The sequence below is a fragment of the Xenopus tropicalis genome, chromosome 2 (assembly GCF_000004195.4).
Source record: "Xenopus tropicalis strain Nigerian chromosome 2, UCB_Xtro_10.0, whole genome shotgun sequence".
NCBI classification, from domain to species: domain Eukaryota; kingdom Metazoa; phylum Chordata; class Amphibia; order Anura; family Pipidae; genus Xenopus; species Xenopus tropicalis.
The window spans coordinates 167,680,929-167,704,540 of NC_030678.2; the positions used below are offsets into that span (position 1 = coordinate 167,680,929).

General features: G+C 43.4%; 1 protein-coding gene across 3 annotated transcripts in view; it reads left to right on the forward strand.

Annotated features, from left to right (window-relative positions):
• The window catches only part of nox4 (NADPH oxidase 4), a 117,674-nt gene that overhangs the window by 23,681 nt on the left and 70,381 nt on the right, over nucleotides 1-23,612 (forward strand). For all 3 annotated transcript variants that reach the window (XM_004912170.4, XM_012958029.3, XM_012958031.2), the window contains 7 exons: nucleotides 5,476-5,573; nucleotides 8,863-8,890; nucleotides 17,484-17,556; nucleotides 18,680-18,760; nucleotides 19,151-19,382; nucleotides 20,537-20,701; nucleotides 21,501-21,563. In XM_004912170.4, the coding sequence (XP_004912227.2) occupies nucleotides 5,476-5,573; nucleotides 8,863-8,890; nucleotides 17,484-17,556; nucleotides 18,680-18,760; nucleotides 19,151-19,382; nucleotides 20,537-20,701; nucleotides 21,501-21,563 (740 nt within the window). The remainder of the gene's footprint in view (nucleotides 1-5,475; nucleotides 5,574-8,862; nucleotides 8,891-17,483; nucleotides 17,557-18,679; nucleotides 18,761-19,150; nucleotides 19,383-20,536; nucleotides 20,702-21,500; nucleotides 21,564-23,612) is intronic.

Consider the following 23,612-nt stretch of genomic DNA (forward strand, 5'->3'; position numbering starts at 1 on the left):
AGCTTCTAGGGCTCTTTACTCAGGTATGGTAAAGCTTTCTGCAGAATAAATATAGAGTTCTAGGTTGCACTATTGTGGCTAATCTATTGGCAGTAAAATGCCAAAATGCCTTTAGTTCTTCTTTAGGAAACCTATTCTCAATGTATTTCTTTAAGAAGGAGAAGTAAAATTGATGAGGACTGCCCTATGGGGCTTAACTCGAAGTAAGGTTAGTAATAGGAATGAAGAGAAAAAGAAATAATAGCTAAAAGGTGCTTTTTAAAGCATGTTAATACTTTTGGTGTAAAGTGTTGTAATGCAGCAATTTAGGAAGGCCAAATAGAAAATGAAGAACTGATTGCATCACAGTCAAAAACTAATCTCCCCAAAAAAGTTCAGCAGTGGGTATAAGTGAATTTGAAAAAGCAAATGTGCTTAATCGGTTGTTTTATTCAGTTAGTGGCTGACATAGGAATAGGACTTAACTGTTTATACAAAGTTTATGTGAACAAGGCCCAGAGGCCAGATGGAATACAACCTTTGAGTAGTTATTTCAGTTTTAGCCAGATCACCTTTCTTATTTCCCAACAGGACTCACTGTATTCACCACACATCTCTGCAATACAAATTTCAATTCTGTATATTCATCTTTATGCCACATAGATACAAATCTGTCAGTAATTGGCACAATGCAGGATAACAAACTACTCACCTTTCTCATTTTGTCAGACTCCCTTTTATCTGGTATTGTACCAATGGATGGGAGGACAGCTGATGTAATGCCAGTATTTAGCAAGGGATTACAATATTAACCTGGCAATTATAGGCCTGTGGCTATTTCAGCTTTGCAGCTGTTCCCACACCTGCTGTTTTGTCTGTGTCTTTTGGATTCTACATTACTTTCTGCCACTGCCTTGGCTCCTACTCCATTCTCCACTGCCTCCCACATCTCCGCTCTCACTGCCTCCCACATCTCCGCTCCCACATCTCCGCTCTCACTGCCTCCCACATCTCCGCTCTCACTGCCTCCCACATCTCCGCTCTCACTGCCTCCCACATCTCCGCTCCCACATCTCCGCTCTCACTGCCTCCCACATCTCCGCTCTCACTGCCTCCCACATCTCCGCTCTCACTGCCTCCCACATCTCCGCTCTCACTGCCTCCCACATCTCCGCTCCCACATCTCCGCTCTCACTGCCTCCCACATCTCCGCTCCCACATCTCCGCTCTCACTGCCTCCCACATCTCCGCTCTCACTGCCTCCCACATCTCCGCTCTCACTGCCTCCCACATCTCCGCTCTCACTGCCTCCCACATCTCCGCTCTCACTGCCTCCCACATCTCCGCTCTCACTGCTTCCCACATCTCCGCTCTCCCTGCCTCCCACATCTCCGCTCTCACTGCCTCCCACATCTCCGCTCTCCCTGCCTCCCACATCTCCGCTCTCACTGCCTCCCACATCTCCGCTCTCACTGTCTCTCATGCATTGGAATCTGGGCCTGATGCCTCTGACACCTTAACCACTGGGGTCTTATAAACTCTGGCTGGCTGGGCGCGCAATTCTGCTTCTTCTACTAAAATTCTTGTCTCTCGTCAATTTTATCCGAGTTTATCTTCCCCTTTTCATTTTATTTATTTTCTCATTTTGGATTCTTTCCTCTTGCTCCCTTTCTCCTACCTCCATGTACCGCTACTGTTTCAATCTTCTTGCCATTCTCTCTTCCTACCTTCTTTCTCTTCTCTCTTTGTGCTATGTTCTTATCCTTCCCTATATTTTTGTCTCAGCTCCTCTGAGCTTATCTCTGCTGCTTCTCTGGGCCAATCTCTTCTCCCTTACCCATTTTTCTCTTTTTACTTGTTCAATTCTCACCTCTTTCCCCTGTCACTTTGTGCCATTCTTTCCTCCATTCCTCATTTAATTCTGACCTTGTACTAACTTTCCCTTCTATCTTCACTGCCCTTTTGCCATTCTTTCTCTCATAAGGAGAACTTTGCTTATTGTGTCTATCTAGTGCAGTGATCCCCAACCAGTGGCTCGGGGGCAACATGTTGCTCCCCAACCCCTTGGATGTTGCTCTCAGTGCCCCCAAACCAGGGAGTTATTTTTGAATTCCTGACTTGGGGGCAAGTTTTGGTTGAATAAAAACAAGATTTCCTACCAAATAAAGCCCCTGTAAGCTGATAGGGTGCATAGAGGCCCCTAATAGCCAATCACAGCCCTTATTTGGCTCCTCCATGAACTTTTATGGTGCTTGTGTTGCTCTCCAAGTCTTTTTACATCTGACTGTGGCTCACGAGTAAGGAAGGTTGGGGAGCCCTGATCTAGTGAAATAGCTGCACAGTGCCATTTACTGGCTGTGTTTCATGTTTCAGATAATTCAAGATTCTAGGGATTTGTAAACCCAGTTCTTAAAGGAGAACTAAAGACTAACTAAAGAAAAATGGTAGAAATGTTGTACATTATGTTTTGGGCTTCTGTACCAGCCCAAGACAACCACCGTAGTGATGAGCGAATTTTTTCGGCAGGCACGAATTCGCAGCAAATTTACGCACTTCGCGAAAATTTGCTGCAGAAAATCAAAAAAAGTCTTGGTTGCGTCAAAATGGGTGCAGTTGCAAAACAAAGAAAAACGAGGGCAACAAAAAATTCGCGTGACAAATGCGCTTCGCTGATTTTTTGGCTTTTCGCAAATTTTCCTGTCGTTTTGCAAATTTTCAGAGAAAGTGGAATGGGACAGATTCGCTCATCACTAAACCACAGCCCTTTAGCAGGGAATAGGCCTGGGAAAAGATGCCCCCAGTAGCCCCCCATCTTCTTTTCTGCTGATTCCCTGCCCATACTCTGTGCTACTGTCACTTACCTGAGCTTAGGGGCCCACTCACTATATACTGTATATATAGAAATGTATAAAACAGTATAAAACAGTATAAAAACCAGTGCAATTAGCATCAGAATTTAATATTCAGACCCGTAACTTTAGTTTATATAACAGGCCAATCTCATTTTCTGTTTTATAATTTGCAACGACCCCTAAGCTCAGTTTCTCAGCAGCTGCTCAGTGCACACTGTCCCGGGCAGTTCTTACAGAATCCAAAATGGGGAGCTCCAGTGACAACTGTAAAGTTCCAATATCATATTCCTCTTTAGGGCTTAGTTTTCCTTTTACTTGCTCCTTTACAATTTGATGTGTCTGCTCATTTTATGCTTCTCCTAATTATATACCTCTGCCTGATGATAAATGATACATTTAGCCGCTCTACTTCACTCCTGGGTAATATGCTTTTCCCTAACATTCAGCAATCACCCACCATAATGGCTTAAAAAATGCAACCCAAGTGTTAAACAAACTCGTTCTTTAGCCTATTCAGCTGCCTTTACGTTTCTTTCCAGAAATATTAATATGCATCCTATCTATTCTATTAGCTTCTCCCAAACTCATTTTGTCTCGTACACGACTTCTCCGTCTCTTTGTTGATTGTAATCTATTCCAGGCTGAATTCTTCTGCTGGATCTGCAGTCTTATCTGATGCATTAATTCCCGTGTATTTATTGCGCCGACGAGTTATTAGCATGCAGGAGAGGGAGAGAGTTTCAAGGGAGGAAAGTGTAATTCTGCTTCTATTTACACTTTCTGCTGCGCGCAGCTTAAATGTGAGACCGTTTTGTCAACCATCATTACTCTGGACAGTAACAAGTTGGTTATGTGATCATAAATAGTGAAATAATAGAGAGGTTTCTAAAGCAATGGCAAGTGTAGTGATTTTGGAGAGCTCTGCTGACCATGTTGTTTTTACCATTCTCAAAACACATTAAATAAATCAAAATATGTTTTCTAGCACAAAGCTGTGTTGGCAATTCCACACAATTCTTCTAGGTAGCATTGGGGTGACTTGGTTCAATTTGGTGCCAAGCTTCGCAATGATACAGAAGGAAAATCACCCAATATCTCTACATCTAGGGGGTAATGGTTCACAGATGATCACCGTGGTCCACTAAGTGAGAACCTTGAAATTCAAAATGCCTCTGACAGTAGGAGAGGATCACTCAAGAAGATTTTGGCAATTATTCTTGATTGATCCCAGTCTTCCAACTGGGCAGTGAGCTTTCCATTTTGATGAGTGACTCATGGCAAATCAAGGTGTACTTGAACCATTATCCTAAAGATGACATCAAGCAGTCAACCTTTATGGTTGGACTGGACTGGCGGAAGACAGGGAAAAAAACAGGTGGGCCCCGGCCTTCATGGGCTACAACGACCCAGGATTGTTCCCCATGGCACTATAGATGCTCCCCCATGGCCTCCTCTCACCGGATAACAGTCTCGAGTTGAGGAAGGAGGTAAGACATATGCAATAGGGTGTGGCAGGGGGGAGAGTTGGGCAGACATTGGGAGGAGGACCCTGGACAACCCATTCCGATGTTGCCAACTTTTCCTACTGGTTTGCCTGTTGGGCTTGCCCACCACTTTTTTGGCAGTGAAGAGTGGGGAGATTTACAGTCAGTGGTTATAAGGCTGCTTAGTTGTATTCTCCCTTTGTGGTACATCATTTGGTCAGACTCCCTTTATTAGTATTTATTATTATATATAAATATATTGTATATCATTCTGCCATAATTTTGAGAACATCCGTAGTGGCATTGAATCATTTATTCCAAATTTCCAAATCTGGAGTCAGGAAGGAATTTTTCCCCTATGCGGCAAATTAGAGAGGCTTCAGATGGGGTTTTTGCCTTCCTCTGGATCAACTAGCAGTTGGGCAGGTTATATATAGGCATTATGGTTGAACTTGATGGATGTGTGTCTTTTTTTCAACCTAACTTACTATGTTACCTTTGGGATGGGATTCATCCAAACGTGAGACTTTATTGTGCTTTTCACTGGGCAGGGACAAGTTGCAACAAGTATTTGTGGTACTTAAAGCTGCTAAATGAGCTTCAGTAATATTAGGAGTCTTCCTGTTCTCAATAGCAATTTGGAGAAGTTTTCACATTTCCTTTTTAAAGTTTAAACTGTGTTGATAAGTTGCTAGGGTTTCGGTGAGAATAAGCTTCTTCGGTGGCCAATGACAAGCGTCGCATAGTATCCAAATTCCTTCTCAAGGGGTGCAAATGCTTAACTACGTGTTAGTTCATTCCATGGGAACTGAGTAGATATTAACCTTAGTGGAAGCAAAAGTAAAACATTAAACCATGTAGGTAATTGGCTTGCCAGTGGAGGGAACACTTAACATAGTCATTAGTTGACCGTAGTAGGACATTATCAAGTCATTGACATTTTTGGAAATTCTACACATTGCTCTGGTTCGGGAATATGTGGCAAAGAAATGTTTTAGGAATGTATTGTGAAAAAGAACTCACCCATCCAACAAAGATTTCAATATATAAACTCTTATTGCTGGGGGCAGCATGGGGTTATGGTCAGTTGGTCAGTACAGATTAGATGATCATATTTGCTTGATTTGGCCACAACCTATAATGGGACCTTTGTTTTCCAGCCGTCCATGTTGGAGCGCATGTCCTGAATGCTGTGAACTTTTCAGTAAATTACAACCATGAATTCCCTTCAATAAATGTTGCGCGTTACAAGAATGAGGTAGGTGAATTATTAATGTGTTGTTTTTTAAGACTTTTTTATTTAAGTGTTGAATTGCTAATATAGGGCTATGGCAGACCAGGTGGCTTAGTCATAACTATGGGGGAGCAGAGTTCAAGATGCCTTGGGATCTGTAACCCTAGTGATGATAGCGGGAAGCTGGGGATCACACAGCGGTGTCTGTGGCCATTTTATTCCTCCCTAAAGAATTTTCTTACATACTACTGCATTGGACAATATGTATTTTTGTGGTTTATTTTCAGGGGGCTAAGTGTAGGCAGGTTGAAGGCCATAGTCTGGGTGACGCCAGTAATTGGGACCATAAGAAGTCTGCAGAAGACACAGAGAGTAAAATCTACTTGTCTAATAATGGGCCAAGGCCTGGGCAGGCATGTCCAAGTCTGATAAATAGGCAAAGCTCGGAGCAGGCCGCAGGCAAGGTAGAATGTGACAGGTCCGGAACTGGGTCAGGAACTCAAAAAAACAGGCAGGGAACCAGGAACCAGGAAGGGAATCAGGCGCTCAATAAATCACAGTAGTTTGGATCTTATCTACAAAGCGTAATGGCCAAGCAACTGGGAGCTAGAGACAGGCTTATATAGTCTTAAATTAAACAATTAGAAGCAGCTGGGTAGATAACAAAGTCTGTACATTGGGGCTATTAGAGCAATTCAAAAGGGCAAACTCAAAAAATGCACTCTCAGGGGCACATTTACTAATCCACGAATCCGAATCCCGAATGGGAAAAAATCGTATTGGAAACGAAAATTTTGTGACTTTTTCATCGCCAACACGATTTTTTCGTATTTTGCGCAACTTTTTCATCGCTGTGGTGATTTTTTTGTATTGAGCAATTGTAAACGCCGAAAAAGTCATGGAAAATATACGAAAAAGTTGTGACGGCGACAAAAAAGTTGCGCAAAATACGAAAAAATCGCGAAGGCGACGAAAAAGTCACAAAAATACCCATCATTACGAAAAAAACGCATTCGGACGCCTTCGGACCGTTCGTGGATTAGTGAATGTGCCCCTCAGTATTTTGTATAGTTTTTTGCACCCACTTATGTTTTACCACCACGTTTAATATCTCTAAGGAGTATATTTATCATGCTGTGTAAAAAGTGCAGTAAAACATTACTGGTGATGTTGCTCATAGCAGCCAATCAAATGCTTTGCTTTAGTTTTCTAACTGTTGAAATCTAATTGCTGATTGGTTGCCCTGGGCAACATCACTGGTAATGTTTTACTCCACTTTTTACACAGCATGATAAATATACCCCTCAGTGTCAAATAAGGTCAAAGGCAAATACATTCTTTACTGTTAGCACCTCTGAGTTTATACATTATAAAGCTGCCTTGTGACTTTACATGGGAACGGAACACAGTATCCAATAAATTAACAGCCACCAAATCATTCTGCATTTCCATCGGCCTGAATTACAGAATAATCTTACACTCCATTAAACAGCCAATGACAATTTGTTTATTTGTTGCAGTTTAACATCGACAATGCAACTAAATGGGTTTCTGTTCACTAGGTTCATACACACAAGCCCCAAAAAGCTACTTGTATATGTAACGTATATATTACGGTATGTTACCTGTTATGCAGAAAGCTCTGGACCTGGGATTTTATGGATAAGGGGGCTTTCTATAATCTGGATCTCTATACTTTGAAAAAAAAAAAATTCAAACATTAAATAAACCCAATAGGGCTGTTCTGCCCCCAATAAGGGGTAATTATATCTTAGTTGGGATCAAGTACAGGTACTGTTTTATTATTACAGAGAAAAGGGAATCATTTAACCATTAAATAAACCCAATAGGGCTGTTCTGCCCCCAATAAGGGGTAATTATATCTAAGTTGGGATCAAGTATAGGTACTGTTTTATTATTACAGAGCAACAGGATTCATTTCTCCCCCTTAGGTTTCCCTTTAAAATATTTTGTATATGTGTGTACTTTACACTGACCAATTGCACAGATGCAAGGGCTCAGTATATACTAGGTTCAGAACCTATACAGGTATCGGACCCCTTATCCGGAAACCCGTTATCCAGAAAGCTCCGAATTACGGAAAGCCCGTCTCCCATAGACTCCATTATAATCAAATAATTCAGAATTTTAAAACTGATTTCCTTTTTCTATGTAGAAATAAAACGGTACCTTGAAATTGATCCCAACTAAGATATAAACAATCCTTATTGGATGCAAAACAATGCTATTGGGTTTAATTAATGTTTTATTGATTTTTTAGCAGACTTAAGGTGTTGAGATCCAAATTACGGAAAGACCCCTTATCCGGAATACCCTTGGTCCCGAGCATTCTGGATAATGGGTCCTATACCTGTACTAGCATTTATATAAATAAGCTGCCAAGTAGCCATTGGGGCAGTCAGTCAAGACCAGTAGGGCACAAAGGCACACAAAAAAGCAGATAAGCTGCACAGAATACAATGGGATTAGTTCCTACATTGGAAGATAAACATTCATGACTCTCTATATGAGTATAGTATGAAAGCCATACCTGTATAAGATAGGATATATGTTGCTAAAGAACTGTTTATTTGTAGGAAGAAATGTTTTTTATATTTTTTATGCTACTGGTCCTTTAATTAATTACAACACAACAGGAGGCCAAATAGTAATGCTCAGGAAGCTTGGGACAGCCTGCCAGGTTGACAATGGCACCTAAGGCATATGCTCATGGCTTTAGGCCTACTACACCCTCCCTAAAATCCTGCCCAGCTACTTCCCATAGAAATAATAAATGAAATTATAGTGGCCCTTTATATGGTGCAGAATAGCAATATAAATACCTTTTATAAAATAATGTATTTACCCTACCTGTTTCCAATTTACAGAACGGCCCTAAACCGATAAAGCACAATACTGCATGAACCCTCTATTTGAGATGCAGGACAGACTTTCTAGCATGGCGTATCCGGAATATTAGATAAAAGTGCTAAATTGGTGGCTGTTCTTATGCTTATTACTGCAAATGAGCTTCAAGCGCCTATTGGCGGTGTCGGAGAGAAAACAGGCACAACACATACGCTGCTCCGAACGCTCATTTTTCAGGAGGCCCGTGGAAAAAAAAACAATTTTCGGCACATTCTTTATCCCTGAAACGACGGAAGATTGAATTCCCGAGTGTCAGATAAATGGAGATTCATAAGCAGAAATGAGTCACTTGTCGCTAACTAGAGCCTTGTTGTGCCTTAGTCACTCTGTTTAGGCAGAAGATTGGCTTCTTAATATGAAAATATTTTGTGTGTTTTTATTTCAGGATCCGAGAAAAATAATCTTCACTTCGGGTAAGTCTGAGTCTCTTCTATGGAACATAACGGGGAGCTTTTGCCCTTGGAAGGGGCACCTTTACTATTGGGCTATTCATTTGTTAAGAGATCATTTTAATGGATAACTTCGGTTTTACACATAAACCACATTGTATATACTGCTATAATGTAATCACAAGTGGGGAGATGAATTCAGGTCTAGTTACCCGTAGCAACCAATCAACAGGTAGCATTTATAAGTCTGCTGTCTGAAACAAAACATAAGATGGTTGCTACGCTTGGAACAAAGTTTGTGGCACAGGGTCCGTATGGTGAAAGTAGATTGGTGGCCCCAAACTGAGGGGAAAATGAGGGATGAACACCAATGTGTGGGGACAGATTGGGCTGATCTAGTACCAGGAGAGATTGCCCAGGAGGCAATGGTTGGATCATACCATGGGCATATACGAGAAGAATGAATCAGTGGGCCAATAAAGTCCTCACCCAGCAGATATCTGCTCAGGATGTTATAAGGTTCAAATACACAGGCTAATATTATGCCTATTTGGTTTGGAGGGGCCCAGGTGACAGCTTTTATTGGCCCCTGTACGGCCAGCTTAACAGGTTAAACATGATGGGTTACAGGCTGGACATCCATGTCCCTTGCTTACTGCACTATGTATATGTTCTTTATTTTTGCTGGCCATTTTTTAGGGTCCCTTCTGGTGCAGGTCAAATACCCTCTCTTCCCCGACCTAAAACTGAATATTCGGTCTTGGGAAAAATGCACAGGGTGGAACATCCAAAAACACAATATGGCAGGTCAACAAACTGATCCTTCCTCAAGCATAGCATTAACCCTATAGCCTGCCCATACTATTCATGATGAGCCAATGAGCGAAGATGCTTGAAGTGCTTGCCGCTGCACTCTCCTAATTGAGTGTCACTTCTGATCTCTGTCTAAGCAAAGTGGTGGAGGGGGCCAGCAACTTTGGTTATTAAATTTTAAACTTAAAGAGGTGGAATTTTAATCCATGATCCAGGGGATTCAACCAGTTTGACTGCTGAGCTCTTCCTGATGTTACAAACAGCTGCATTCATTGGGGAGTTTTCTCATAACAGGTACAATGTCCAGTAATGGCCCCCTTTCCACCTCCACACCCCCAACATACTAAACACATAATCAACGCTTTTGTTGGGATGGAAAGGCCCAACTATTAACGTTAACCAACAAGTATATTACATTTCACAACATATTAAGCATTAAAGCAAACTATCCAGCTTGATCCCCACAACTAGCCGTTGAAGGCTGCTGTTATGGAGATCCCCTGTACCCCCATCTCCGCAATCCTGAGGCTAACCCCTTTTCCTTTACTCCTCCCCTTTAAACATTGGCTAATATCCGCTACCCCTAGCCTCAGCTCCAAACAACTTCCCCCATCGCCTCAATTCCTTCCCTTCTGCCCTTACTGCCACCCCTTTCCTGGCTACAACTAATCTCCATGCTCCTAACCAATAGGGAGGGTGGTAAGGGCTGCAAAGTTAAAATGGCACCGGAGTCTGCCTGCTCTGCCCCCAACCTTTTCCTCCAGCCAATCCATGCCTGCCTAAAATCCCCATAATCCCTTGTTTCCAATCTATCCTGGATCCACTTCCTGGCCCTGTCATGGCTCCATCCCTTTATTCTTGTGGTCCCTGGGGCCCCTTTTCTCATTAATTCTCAGGTTTTTACAACCCAGCAGCATTATTTTTCAGCCTATTTAAACCCTTTGTTGACCTCACTCCCTTGCCTGAGCATTAAGGTACCTTTGGCCAGAGTACAGTGGCTTGACCCTTGCTCTTCCTATGGGTTGGTTACTATGGCTAGAGTGCAGGTTTAATGACCAGACGGCTAACAGTACATAATCATGTAACTATTGCCTGACCATTAGCAAACAGTAATTACAAGGTACCACTACCCTGGCATTACCCCTTCTAGACATGTTGGGAAATAAAAAAATGACATCGCCAACTGAGCCCCCTGGTTTTGTATAGAGAACCCCCGTCTCTCCTGTCTGATTATTTCCCTGTTTTTACAGAGAGGCGCCTCTGCTTGCCTCAGCCATAAAGCCTCGAATTCCCAAAAGATATATAACCCAACTCTCGTTATAATAACCATGTAATGTTTATTTTCATCTGCATTTTTATTTCATTGTAAATCTATTTCCAAAGAGAAACTCCAATAAAGCCAAGTTATATTAGCAAAGTATCATCTTGCTTATTAACGTCATTTACCCGGGCTGGGAGTCATTGCATTGTGTGGGTTTATGCAGCAAATTGCATCTCCGGCAGCAGATTTAGAATAAATATACAGTATAAGTCTTGTAGTTTGCACTGACTGGGCTCGGCACAAGCGTGTCTATGGGCAGGCTGGCTCCATTGCATCATGGCACCCTGTAATGGCTGTACCAGAGCACATTGTTATGGATGGGTGCCCCTGTGCTTAATTACAAGTCTCAGGGCTCCCTTCCTGGGCTTCCCATGTAATAATGATTTCAGCCTAGGCACGGAGAGGGCAAAACTGAAGCTATTTGATTGTATATATTCCCCATAGCATCCCCTTTTTTAATATGTAATCTGGAAAACATGCAGCGTTTTTTTCCAAGTTGTTACCGTCCATTTAATAGCAAGTATCCAAACGATTCCAATAAGCCCCCCGCAAGGGCGTCGGAATGCAGACAGTGTTTTTGTCCTGGCGATGGTGCAGAGCTTGGGCGCGGGGTTGTTTTTCCTGCTCATCCCTGGGAGGGAACGAGACGTTGGTGTTGTTGCTGAGCCCCAGCCGTGTTTTCAAGCCTTTCGCACGGTGGCTGAGAAGCAAAATCACAGGAGGAAATAACCTCACGCTGGGAATGATCTCAGTGGGTGCTGCCGGGGGCCCTGCCTCTTATTAACTTCCCATTAGTGGCTCTGATGGGCCTTGGATCCCATCCATGCACAGCGGGTAGAGCCATCGAGCGCAAAGATAGAAATCCCCAGTACTTGGGAGCAGATAAATTGCTTCTGGAAATTGTTCTACTGCTTGTTGTTTGGAAATATTGCAAGTCCTTATTTTCACCGGTGACACCCTCATAGGTTTGGGGCCCAGGGCCAACTCTACCCTGCCTTGAAAACCATAGTTGTTTTTCCCCACAACTTGCTGGAGCATCATATGTTTCTAATGATGAAAATGATACATAAATAAATAAGAAAGTGATGGTTCATTGACCAAAATCATTGGATCATCTTCATTATTGGTACCATTTTGGCTGGGCCCCCTACACGAGGTGTTAAATAGTTAGTTACATAGGGTTGAAAAAAGACCAGAGTCCATCAAGTTCAACCCTTTCAAGTAAACCCAGCACCCAGAACCTATACTTACCAATGTATACACTCACATACATAAATTATATATACAATCACTAATACTAACTGTAGATATTAGTGTTGCCAGCTGGCACAGGGTTCCAGGGCTGGGGGGGCGAATAGTCCCTGCCTCTCGCTCTGTGACTGATGGTGTAACCCCGCCATTTCCCCTCTCTCTTGTTCCATTGGCCCCAGCATTTCATGGCACAATATGGCCCCCAAGCACTGGGCACGGACATACCAAGCATATTATATACAGTGTGAGACAGTGTGAGTATTGGCCCCTCAGGCACACTATACACAGTGCCCACTATGAATGCAGTGCCCACTTTGTGTTTAATGTCCCAGTATTATTGGGCAATCGTTGTTGGGGGTGGGCTGAACAGCTTTATGTGTTTATTCCCCCAGGTGCGGGATGTGGGGCACTATTGGGCCCAATAGGTCCAGTTGGCCTAGGCCAGCCCTGGTTTTATTTATCTTTATCTTGAATGTTTCTTTGTTGCAGGGGTATCCCAATAAGAGGAGAGCTGTGCCCTAGTCCCAAAGGGGTTTATGAATGTAACTGCAAGTGTGGTCATTCCAAAATGGGCACAATAGTTGTGTATATGGGTTACCTGCCTCTGAATATGTTCCTTGCCCTAGTGTGTAGTTGGTGGAGGTGCCATATTGGGGTGATTGCAGCACAGATGCCATGCAGGGGGGAGCACCAGCGGTGGGGGTAAGAGATCCTGGACTAGGGGTTGGCAACCACTAGTGCTCCCTCACTGTTGCACCTACCCCTAGTTCCGGCCCTGTTCGTAACTTCCCATGCGGCTGCAATTCTGCTGCATTGTGGGTTTAAAACATGGTGATTTGAACATAAGCAGGGTCGGGCTGGGCCCCGGCGGCCCAGACCCGACCCTTGCTGGCGGTCCCCCTGCCCGACCGTTCCTCCCCTGCAGCGTTAAATTTACGCACACTCAGGGGAGGACGTTGGATGGGGGACCCTGCAGGGGGTTAAGGGGGCCCCTGCGGGGGGGTAAGGGAACGTGGCCAGCGGGGGCACCTGCAGGGCCCCTGAACATAAATTCAAGTATCCCCCTAAACTGGGATATTTGCCCATTGCTCTGATCTGGTTTGGTCATGCCAGCAAGCCTTGCCCATTTCCACCCCATAAATAAGGACGGCAAGCTACACAGGGACAGCAATTAAATTAAATGTGTAACATGTAACCTTCGCTCCTACATCATGTCTCTGTTGTACATGGCTTTCTCTCCTTCTATTCATATCACGGCTTCCCTTGTAATGTTTCTGCTCCTTGTAATTATGGAAGTTGGCGAAGGAAGAGAATTCATTATTCTCGAGTTCAAAGCCATTAAGAACAACAGAAGTATAACGATGAACATATTAATGCAATGTGCTATTGTATTAATTAGAAGTTGCATTAGGGCCTATTAATATTCTGCGTTGCTCTTAGAGATAAGCGGACTGGTTCATGAGGTTCAGATCTGTCTCTCGTGAGGTTGTTTTGCAGCTGTCACATCAGATTACCCCGACTTCTCAGAATATCTCATCTGTTAAAATGACACTTTATTTTCAAAGGCGTAAACAAGATTAAAAAGCCTAAAATTTTCCTGCTGAACTGTGTCAATGAATAACAATTTTAGTACCACTTTTATGGTATATTGTATCTCTGTACAGGCTATGAGCAAACTTAGGGGGCTGTTCCTGCTGAATTGTGCTGAATTGTGCTGCCATAGTTTTATGGTATCTCTCTGTACAGGCTATGAGCAAACTTAGGGGGCTGTTCCTGCCGAATTGTGCTTAGTACAGGGGAATCCCTATGTGCCATAGTTTTATGGTATCTCTCTGTACAGGCTATGAGCAAACTTAGGGGGCTGTTCCTGCTGAATTGTGCTTAGTACAGGGCAATCCCTATGTGCCATAGTTTTATGGTATCTCTCTGTACAGGCTATGAGCAAACGTAGGGGGCTGTTCCTGCTGAATTGTGCTTAGTACAGGGGTATCCCTATGCTGCCATAGTTTTATGGTATCTCTCTGTACAGACTATGAGCAAACTTAGGGGGCTGTTCCTGCTGAATTGTGCTTAGTACAGGGGAATCCCTATGTGCCATAGTTTTATGGTATCTCTCTGTACAGGCTATGAGCAAACGTAGGGGGCTGTTCCTGCTGAATTGTGCTTAGTACAGGGGAATCCCTATGCTGCCATAGTTTTATGGTATCTCTCTGTACAGGCTATGAGCAATTTAGGGGGCTGATCATTATTCATTATATCATATATTCCTATTTATTAGTAAAATGTTCTCTTCATTCAAACAACATTAAATAAGGAGTATATTACAGATGGAGCAGAGCAGAAGGATGTATCAGTAGGCTGGTGTAGTTCAGCTGCAGAGCCATAAAACATACAGCAGCAGCTCGGCACATCCAATCAGTAGAAAGGACATGGGAGCAGAGCGAATGCTGCTTCTCTGTGCTGGAAATGGGGAGACGGCACGTAGCAGCCAGGGATCGCCATGGAGCACATATCCTAGCAACAAAGATTTTATAATTCTACAACTGCAAAAACCTGATGTTTTTCAAGGTCAAGTTAATATCCGCATGCAGCTCAAACATCGCTGGCGGCTCCGGGGTTTCCGGCGTCCAATATCATAGGGGCTCATTGTCATATTTTCCTTATTTTCTTTCAATACTGTGGGGAATTTACAGATACGCACACACTGGGGTTAAGTGGCGTCTGCATAAATAACCCAATGCACTCTGTGTATTTATCATTCTCAGCAGTGGAATAAACCAAGAGATACTGAGTGTATGTATTAACCCTCTCCCTGCCAACAACAGATGTTACTCATGGTCTATGGTTCCGCATTCCATTCAGGGTTGGACTGGGGCTGCTACCCTAGGGGCCCCTACACCCAGGGTCGGACTGGGGGGTGAAGGGCCCACTGGGGCTCCTGTCCCAGGGGCCCTGCAGGTGCCCCCAGCCAGGCGCGTCCCCTAACCCGCCCCCGCAGGGGCCCCCCTAACCCCCCGCGCAGCGCCCCCCACCCGACATCCTCCTCCGAGCGCGTAAATTTGGCGCATCAGAGGAGGAGCGGTCGGGAGCGGTAGCACCGCCAAGGGTCGGGTCTGGCCCGCCAGGGGGCCACTAGAGCCGGGGCCAACCCGGGATTTTTCCCGGTGTCCTGGCGGCCCAGTCCGACCCTGCCTACACCCCCACTAGGCCCCCCTGGGCACACCATATATTTGCTTTTGCAATCGGGGGAGGAGGGCAGCAATGGGGGAGGACAGGTGGGGATCGGGTCTTGGTCACCGTGGCCCACCGGGTTTTTTCCCAGTGTCCCCTCGGTCCAGTCCAACCCTGATTCCATTTAGCTGATTGGAAGTGGCTGGGGATGGTTGAAGGGCCACTGTATATTGGGACCAGTACAATGCCTGTGCTGATATACCTTTATGGTACCTCTCAGTAAGGGCTATGGGCAGACTTGGGGGCTGTAACTGGCAGGATCTGGGGGGTCAATTACAAACCCAACCACAAATGCAGTTGTGCAAAAATGGACACAAATGTTGCACTTATTGACGCTAAGCACTATTGCATTTGTCCTCAGCTCTTCTATACCTACTGCCACCCATGGTTTTATTGTAGGGTTCCCACAGCGGAGTGCGCCCATTTGCCCAGCAGGTTTGTGGCAACGGGTTTAACGTAGCTGTATATAACGCAGCCCCCACCTGAAAAGGTTAAATGCGGATTTGTGTTTGCTTTGGTGCATTGGGCGCAAGTGTGGAGGGTGCAGCTTCATACAAAGCAACAATTAGGCTGGAATGTTTTTGGGGGGGGAACACTGCATTGTGGGAAATAAACATGGCGGTTTGTGTCCTAAAATCCCATTTGCATCAACTTTCCCCAAAGTGTATAAACATACGATTTTATAGGCAGTGTCTGGCTGAATGGGGAAATTATTATTATTATTGTTGTGGTTATTATTATTTTCTCGTTTAGTCACATTATTGACTAGTGTAATTGATATTAGAATTTACTTTGCATTTAGTCTGTGACTAAATTAAAGCTTTTCTTTCTGCATTCTTTGGGTCACTAAACTAGCAATCCTTATGAATGACAGAAGGGGGCACACTATACTACAGTATATATCAGGGGTCCCCAACCTCTATTACTCGGGAGCCAAAGTCAAATGTAAAAAGACTTGGGGAGCAACACAAGCACCATCATGGAGGAGCCAAATAAGGGCTGTGATTGGCTATTAGGGGCCTCTATGCACCCTATCAGCTTACAGGGGGCTTTATTTGGTAGGAAATCTTGTTTTTATTCAACCAAAACTTGCCCCCAAGTCAGGAATTCAAAAATAACTCCCTGGTTTGGGGGCACTGAGAGCAACATCCAAGGGGTTGGGGAGCAGCATGTTACCCCCGAGCCACTGGTTGGGGACCCCTGCTCTATATTATACCCAATAGGAGATTGTTTATTCCATATACAGTCAGGAACCTCTTAATCCAGAACCCTAGACCTGAGGCTTCCTGAAAATCAGAGCTCTGTGCTAAAATCAATTGTTTTAAGCTGGCCATACATGTACCAATAATACTGTATGAAATGAGCTTGTGTATACGGGCCCACTGATCCCAACAGATATCCATCCATGTGTTATGACTTCCTACCGTTCATTCAGGCTGTTGGTCCCTACAGAGAGGTGTCCATATCAATTATGGCCCCTTTTTTCCATCTCTTTGGCCCACAGACCAAGCGGTCAGAAACTAGGGCTGAAACACAGTGTGCAAAGTGCAAACAAGCCAGCTATTGCCCATTTCCTTGGCTATGTGCTAATAGTTGCAGCTCTTGCACCCCTAAGCCCTACTGCACTTGTGCCCCTGGGGTAAGTTAATGACCCCCTACTGTGTGGGATCTGCACATCTATAGCCACCTTACGGCTGACTGATTGGGAGGGAGGATTATAGAGAGTATTAGAATTACTCTGTAATTATTATCTATAATTCATTCCCTTTTGCTCAGCTTTCCCTTTATTTCTGGATCAGATGGGAGCAGATGTGGTAGAGATCCAGATCCAGCAACCCACTTCCAGGAAGTAATTCCAACTTTGGAGAGGATTTTTGTGGGTTGTTGGGATCTAGGTTTTTGGAATGTTCCGGATATCAGGCTCCATTACCTTTATAGGGTTCTGCATTAATACAAACCAACGTTTCTAGGGATATTAATGCGCTTTGTGTTTGTTTCCAGTTCCTGGAGTGACCGGGGTCCTCATGGTGTTGATTTTGTTTCTGATGTGCACAGCTTCTACGTCTTCCATCAGGTAATTCATTGCTTCCACGTTCCACAGAGAAAAACCAGAGAAACTGATTGTCACCAAATCTAGAACTGCCGGGGGATCACTTTAACCTGAAATGGGAAACAACCCCCCCCCAACTATAGATGAGGCCCAGCTCTAAGCTGGCTGGAACCTTCCTGGGTACCATGAGCAAAGGTGCCTGAACTTAGCAGCCAGGGGATATCCAAGCTAAAGGGGAAGTAAACCCTACGCTCATATAACATTTCTATCATTGCAGCTATTATATATACATATACTGTATATATATATATTTATTGGGGGCAGAACAGCCCTATTGGGTTCATTTCATGGTTAAATGATTCCCTTTTCTCTGTAATAATAAAACAGTACCTGTACTTGATCCCAACTAAGATATAATTACCCCTTATTGGGGCAGAACAGCCCTATTGGGTTTATTTCATGGTTAAATGATTCCCTTTTCTCTGTAATAATAAAACAGTACCTGTACTTGATCCCAACTAAGATATAATTACCCCTTATTGGGGGCAGAACAGCCCTATTGGGTTTATTTAATGGTTAAATGATTCCCTTTTCTCTGTAATAATAAAACAGTACCTGTACTTGATCCCAACTAAGATATAATTACCCCTTATTGGGGCAGAACAGCCCTATTGGGTTTATTTAATGGTTAAATGATTCCCTTTTCTCTGTAATAATAAAACAGTACCTGTACTTGATCCCAACTAAGATATAATTACCCCTTATTGGGGGCAGAACAGCCCTATTGGGTTTATTTAATGGTTAAATGATTCCCTTTTCTCTGTAATAATAAAACAGTACCTGTACTTGATCCCAACTAAGATATAATTACCCCTTATTGGGGCAGAACAGCCCTATTGGGTTTATTTCATGGTTAAATTATTCCCTTTTCTCTGTAATAATAAAACAGTACCTGTACTTGATCCCAACTAAGATATAAATAATCCTTATTGGAGCCAAAACAAACCCCTTATCCGGAATACCCTTGGTCCCGAGCATTCTGGATAACGGGTCCTATATATATATATTTATACTCTGTACTGGCATAGAGTTATTTGTAATGTGTTGTGTTCCATATTGCTGAAGTTACTCCCATTTCCATTTACAGGACGGCAAATTATGGCATCTTTTTGCACACACACAACCTTTTCTTCATCTTCTACCTGTTGCTGCTGCTTCATGCTTGTGCGTAAGTACATTTAATATTTATTTTATAAGTGTGTGATACATACCATGCAGTCAGTTACAGTAGTTTGGGGGGTCATTTTGGCCCCTTCTGTTATTGCTCAGGGAATACTTTATCCAAAAATGTTCAGAAGCATTAAAAAATGTGTATTTTTTTAAAAAAATTTTTAGTAACTTCATTTCAAATTTACTGCTTAAATATCTATAATAACAGGTGTAATAGGAATTATACCTCCGGAGATTTGAGGTTGGAAAGTAGAGAGGGGCTTTAGCCGCAAGCACTCGCCTTCTAATCAGCCGCATAACCAGCAGTTCAAGTTCTCTTGAGTTCCCGCTAATTAGCACTTCAGCCCTCGGATGGCGACACTTATCCCCCATCTCACTTGGTTTCTAGAGGCGTTCTGAAATACCAGAGTAATTTGGAGGAGCACCCTCCCGGCTGCCTCTATCTGAACAGAAGTGCGCAGGGCGAGGTTCCTGGGGCGGCAGCTGATGGGGGAGAGTTTCCTGGCAGGGCAGCGAGGGCGCTGATGGGAAGTTTTTTCTCCCATGAGGATATGTCCGTTCATAATAACTCGGAGAAAATATGCACCAAGGGACCGACATTTCGGCCGCATTTCCCAGAGGTAAGGCATTCATAGGCTACTGTAACTGGTCAACTTGGGATGGACTCAGTATTGTTTGGATAAACCATCAGTCCCTGCCCCAGTGAGCTTACAATCTAAGGTCCCTATCACATTCCCATCAGTCCCTGCCCCAGTGAGCTTACAATCTAAGGTCCCTATCACATTCCCATCAGTCCCTGCCCCAGAGGAGCTTACAATCTAAGGTCCCTATCACATTCCCATCAGTCCCTGCCCCAGTGAGCTTACAATCTAAGGCCCCTATCACATTCCCATCAGCCCCTGCCCCAGTGGAGCTTACAATCTAAGGTCCCTATCACATTCCCATCAGTCCCTGCCCCAGTGAGCTTACAATCTAAGGCCCCTATCACATTCCCATCAGTCCCTGCCCCAGTGGAGCTTACAATCTAAGGTCCCTATCAGATTCCCATCAGTCCCTGCCCCAGTGAGCTTACAATCTAAGGTCCCTATCACATTCCCATCAGTCCCTGCCCCAGTGGAGCTTACAATCTAAGGTCCCTATCACATTCCCATCAGTCCCTGCCCCAGTGAGCTTACAATCTAAGGTCCCTATCACATTCCCATCAGTCCCTGCCCCAGTGAGCTTACAATCTAAGGTCCCTATCCCATTCCCATCAGCCCCTGCCCCAGTGAGCTTACAATCTAAGGTCCCTATCCCATTCCCATCAGTCCCTGCCCCAGTGGAGCTTACAATCTAAGGTCCCTATCACATTCCCATCAGTCCCTGCCCCAGTGAGCTTACAATCTAAGGTCCCTATCACATTCCCATCAGTCCCTGCCCCAGTGGAGCTTACAATCTAAGGTCCCTATCAGATTCCCATCAGTCCCTGCCCCAGTGAGCTTACAATCTAAGGTCCCTATCACATTCCCATCAGTCCCTGCCCCAGTGAGCTTACAATCTAAGGTCCCTATCACATTCCCATCAGTCCCTGCCCCAGTGGAGCTTACAATCTAAGGTCCCTATCACATTCCCATCAGTCCCTGCCCCAGTGAGCTTACAATCTAAGGTCCCTATCACATTCCCATCAGTCCCTGCCCCAGTGAGCTTACAGTCTAAGGTCCCTTAGGGGTTATAGTTTTCCTTTAATGAGTAACGGACAAGTCTCCTGGAACTGTTGCATGTTTCTGTGTTGCAGACGTGGCTATGGATATCCGGCCCCTTGTGCTTATACTGCGCAGAAAGGTTGTACCGATATATCAGAAGCAGCAAACCCGTCACCATCGTGGCTGTAATTACGCATCCTTGTGATGTTGTTGAAATCCGTATGGTTAAAGAGAAATTCAGTGCAAGGCCTGGCCAGGTAAGTAAATTGAAGGAAAGGGGGGGTGTAGGCTCCGCCCCTCGCTCCCATTGCCCACCCCCTATCTAATAATGAGCAAATCTGTCCGATTGCGCTTTGTCGAAAAATTTGCGAATCTTTTGAAAGATTTTCGAAACGGCAAAAATGTTGCGCATGATAATTTTTTTCTGTGCAGACGAATCCATACCTGGTGAATTATTTCACCCATCACTATTATTTGTAGTTTTTAAGTTATTTCACTTTTTGTTCAGCACCTCTCCTGTTTGGGGTTTTTAGCAGTTTCTGGTTGCTAGGGTCCTAATTACCTTAGTGACCAGGGAGCAGTTTGGATGAGAGGCTGGTATATGGATAGGAGAGGAGCTGAATAGAAATACAAGATATAAAAAGTAACAATAACAATAAAACTGGAGCCTCACAGAGCAATTGTTTTTGGCTGCCGGGGTCAGTGACCCCCCATTTGAAAGCTGGAAAGAACTAAAAGAAAAAGGCAAATAGATAAAAAAACTATAAGAAATAAATAATTAAGACCAATTTAAAGTTGCTTAGCATTGGCCATTCTATAACATACTTAAAGTTAACCACCCCTTTAAAATCACGTGACTTTTGTTTATGTGAATACAGAAGTAAAAATAATTGTAAGCACACTTCTATTTAACCCTTCTGGAGCCTATTATTATTATTTATAATAATAATAATGATAATAATAATAATAATAATAATATGCTTAATAGATAATGTGCCTAGCTGGGACCAATAGGTTCATCTAACATGATTTCTATTGTTTTTTATTGTTTTAAAGTACATCACCCTGCTGTGTCCAAGTGTCTCTGCTCTGGAAACCCATCCATTTACTCTCACAATGGTAAGAGAACCTCATTTCTAAACACATTCGGTTTCATATACAGGTATGGGACCCATTATCCAGAATGCTCGGGACCTGGGGTTTTTCCGGATCAGGGGTCTTTCTGAAATTCAGATCTCCTACCTAAAGTCTGCTAAAAACATTATTTATGAGTAATTAAACCCAATAGGGCTGTTCTGCCCCCAATAAGGGGTAATTATATCTTAGTTGGGATCAAGTACAGGTACTGTTTTATTATTACAGAGAAAAGGGAATCATTTAACCATTAAATAAACCCAATAGGGCTGTTCTGCCCCCAATAAGGGGTAATTATATCTTAGTTGGGATCAAGTACAGGTACTGTTTTATTATTACAGAGAAAAGGGAATCATTTAACCATTAAATAAACCCAATAGGGCTGTTCTGCCCCAATAAGGGGTAATTATATCTTAGTTGGGATCAAGTACAGGTACTGTTTTATTATTACAGAGAAAAGGGAATCATTTAACCATGAAATAAACCCAATAGGGCTGTTCTGCCCCAATAAGGGGTAATTATATCTTAGTTGGGATCAAGTACAGGTACTGTTTTATTATTACAGAGAAAAGGGAATCATTTAACCATGAAATAAACCCAATAGGACTGTTCTGCCCCCAATAAGGGGTAATTATATCTTAGTTGGGATCAAGTACAGGTACTGTTTTATTATTACAGAGAAAAGGGAATCATTTAACCATGAAATAAACCCAATAGGGCTGTTCTGCCCCAATAAGGGGTAATTATATCTTAGTTGTTTTTTATTACAGAGAAAATGGAATCATTTAACCATTAAATAAACCCAATAGGGCTGTTCTGCCCCCAATAAGGGGTAATTATATCTTAGTTGGGATCAAGTACAGGTACTGTTTTATTATTACAGAGAAAAGGGAATCATTTAACCATGAAATAAACCCAATAGGACTGTTCTGCCCCCAATAAGGGGTAATTATATCTTAGTTGGGATCAAGTACAGGTACTGTTTTATTATTACAGAGAAAAGGGAATCATTTAACCATGAAATAAACCCAATAGGGCTGTTCTGCCCCAATAAGGGGTAATTATATCTTAGTTGGGATCAAGTACAGGTACTGTTTTATTATTACAGAGAAAAGGGAATCATTTAAATATGAAATAAACCCAATAGGACCCTTTAATTCCTTTTCTCTACTGTAGTGTGCTAATAACTATACATTATTTTTATTTCTATACTGATAATTGTGGCCCCAGCATTCTGCTATTTTGCTTTAAAAGCCATACATAAATATATATGTATAAAATCTAGAGACTTTTGCCTTAGGGATGGTCAGCTGCTAAGGAAAGGAAACAGAAAAGCAAATTAACTAGAAACCAATTCCCTATGTTATCTTTTTGTATATTTCCCATAGAAAAGTTTTATCTGTTATTGATCCTGGGAGTTTCATCAGCATCTCATCTCCGTACAGAGAATGGCTGGGGGTAGAGGCTCCCCCCGCTGAGCTTAATATAGTTTAGCCCAGGGAGAGCTTTCATCTCGCCCATTCTCAGAAATGGGGTGTCCCCAGAATTCTGGGTTTGCTTAGAACAGTGATCCCCAACCAGTGGCTCAGGGGCAACATGTTGCTCCCCATCCCCTTGGATGTTGCTCCCAGTGGCCCCAAACCAGGGAGTTATTTTTGAATTCCTGACTTGGGGGCAAGTTTTGGTTGAATAAAAACAAGATTTCCTACCAAATAAAGCCCCCTGTAAGCTGATAGGGTGCATAGAGGCCCCTAATAGCCAATCACAGCCCTTATTTGGCTCCTCCATGAACTTTTATGGTGCTTGTGTTGCTCTCCAAGTTTTTTTACACTTGCATGTGGCTCATGAGTAAGAAAGGTTGGGGATCCCTGGCTTAGAATATAATATTTTTAATGGACCAAAGCCAGGATTTCCTGCTGCGCAACTTATTCATAGTACGTTGTTACGGTTATTCTATCCTTTTTATTCTGTATTGAGAAGCCCCAGCATAGGGCACAGTGCTGATCAGCAGGGGGGGGGGGCAGACGTACTGTA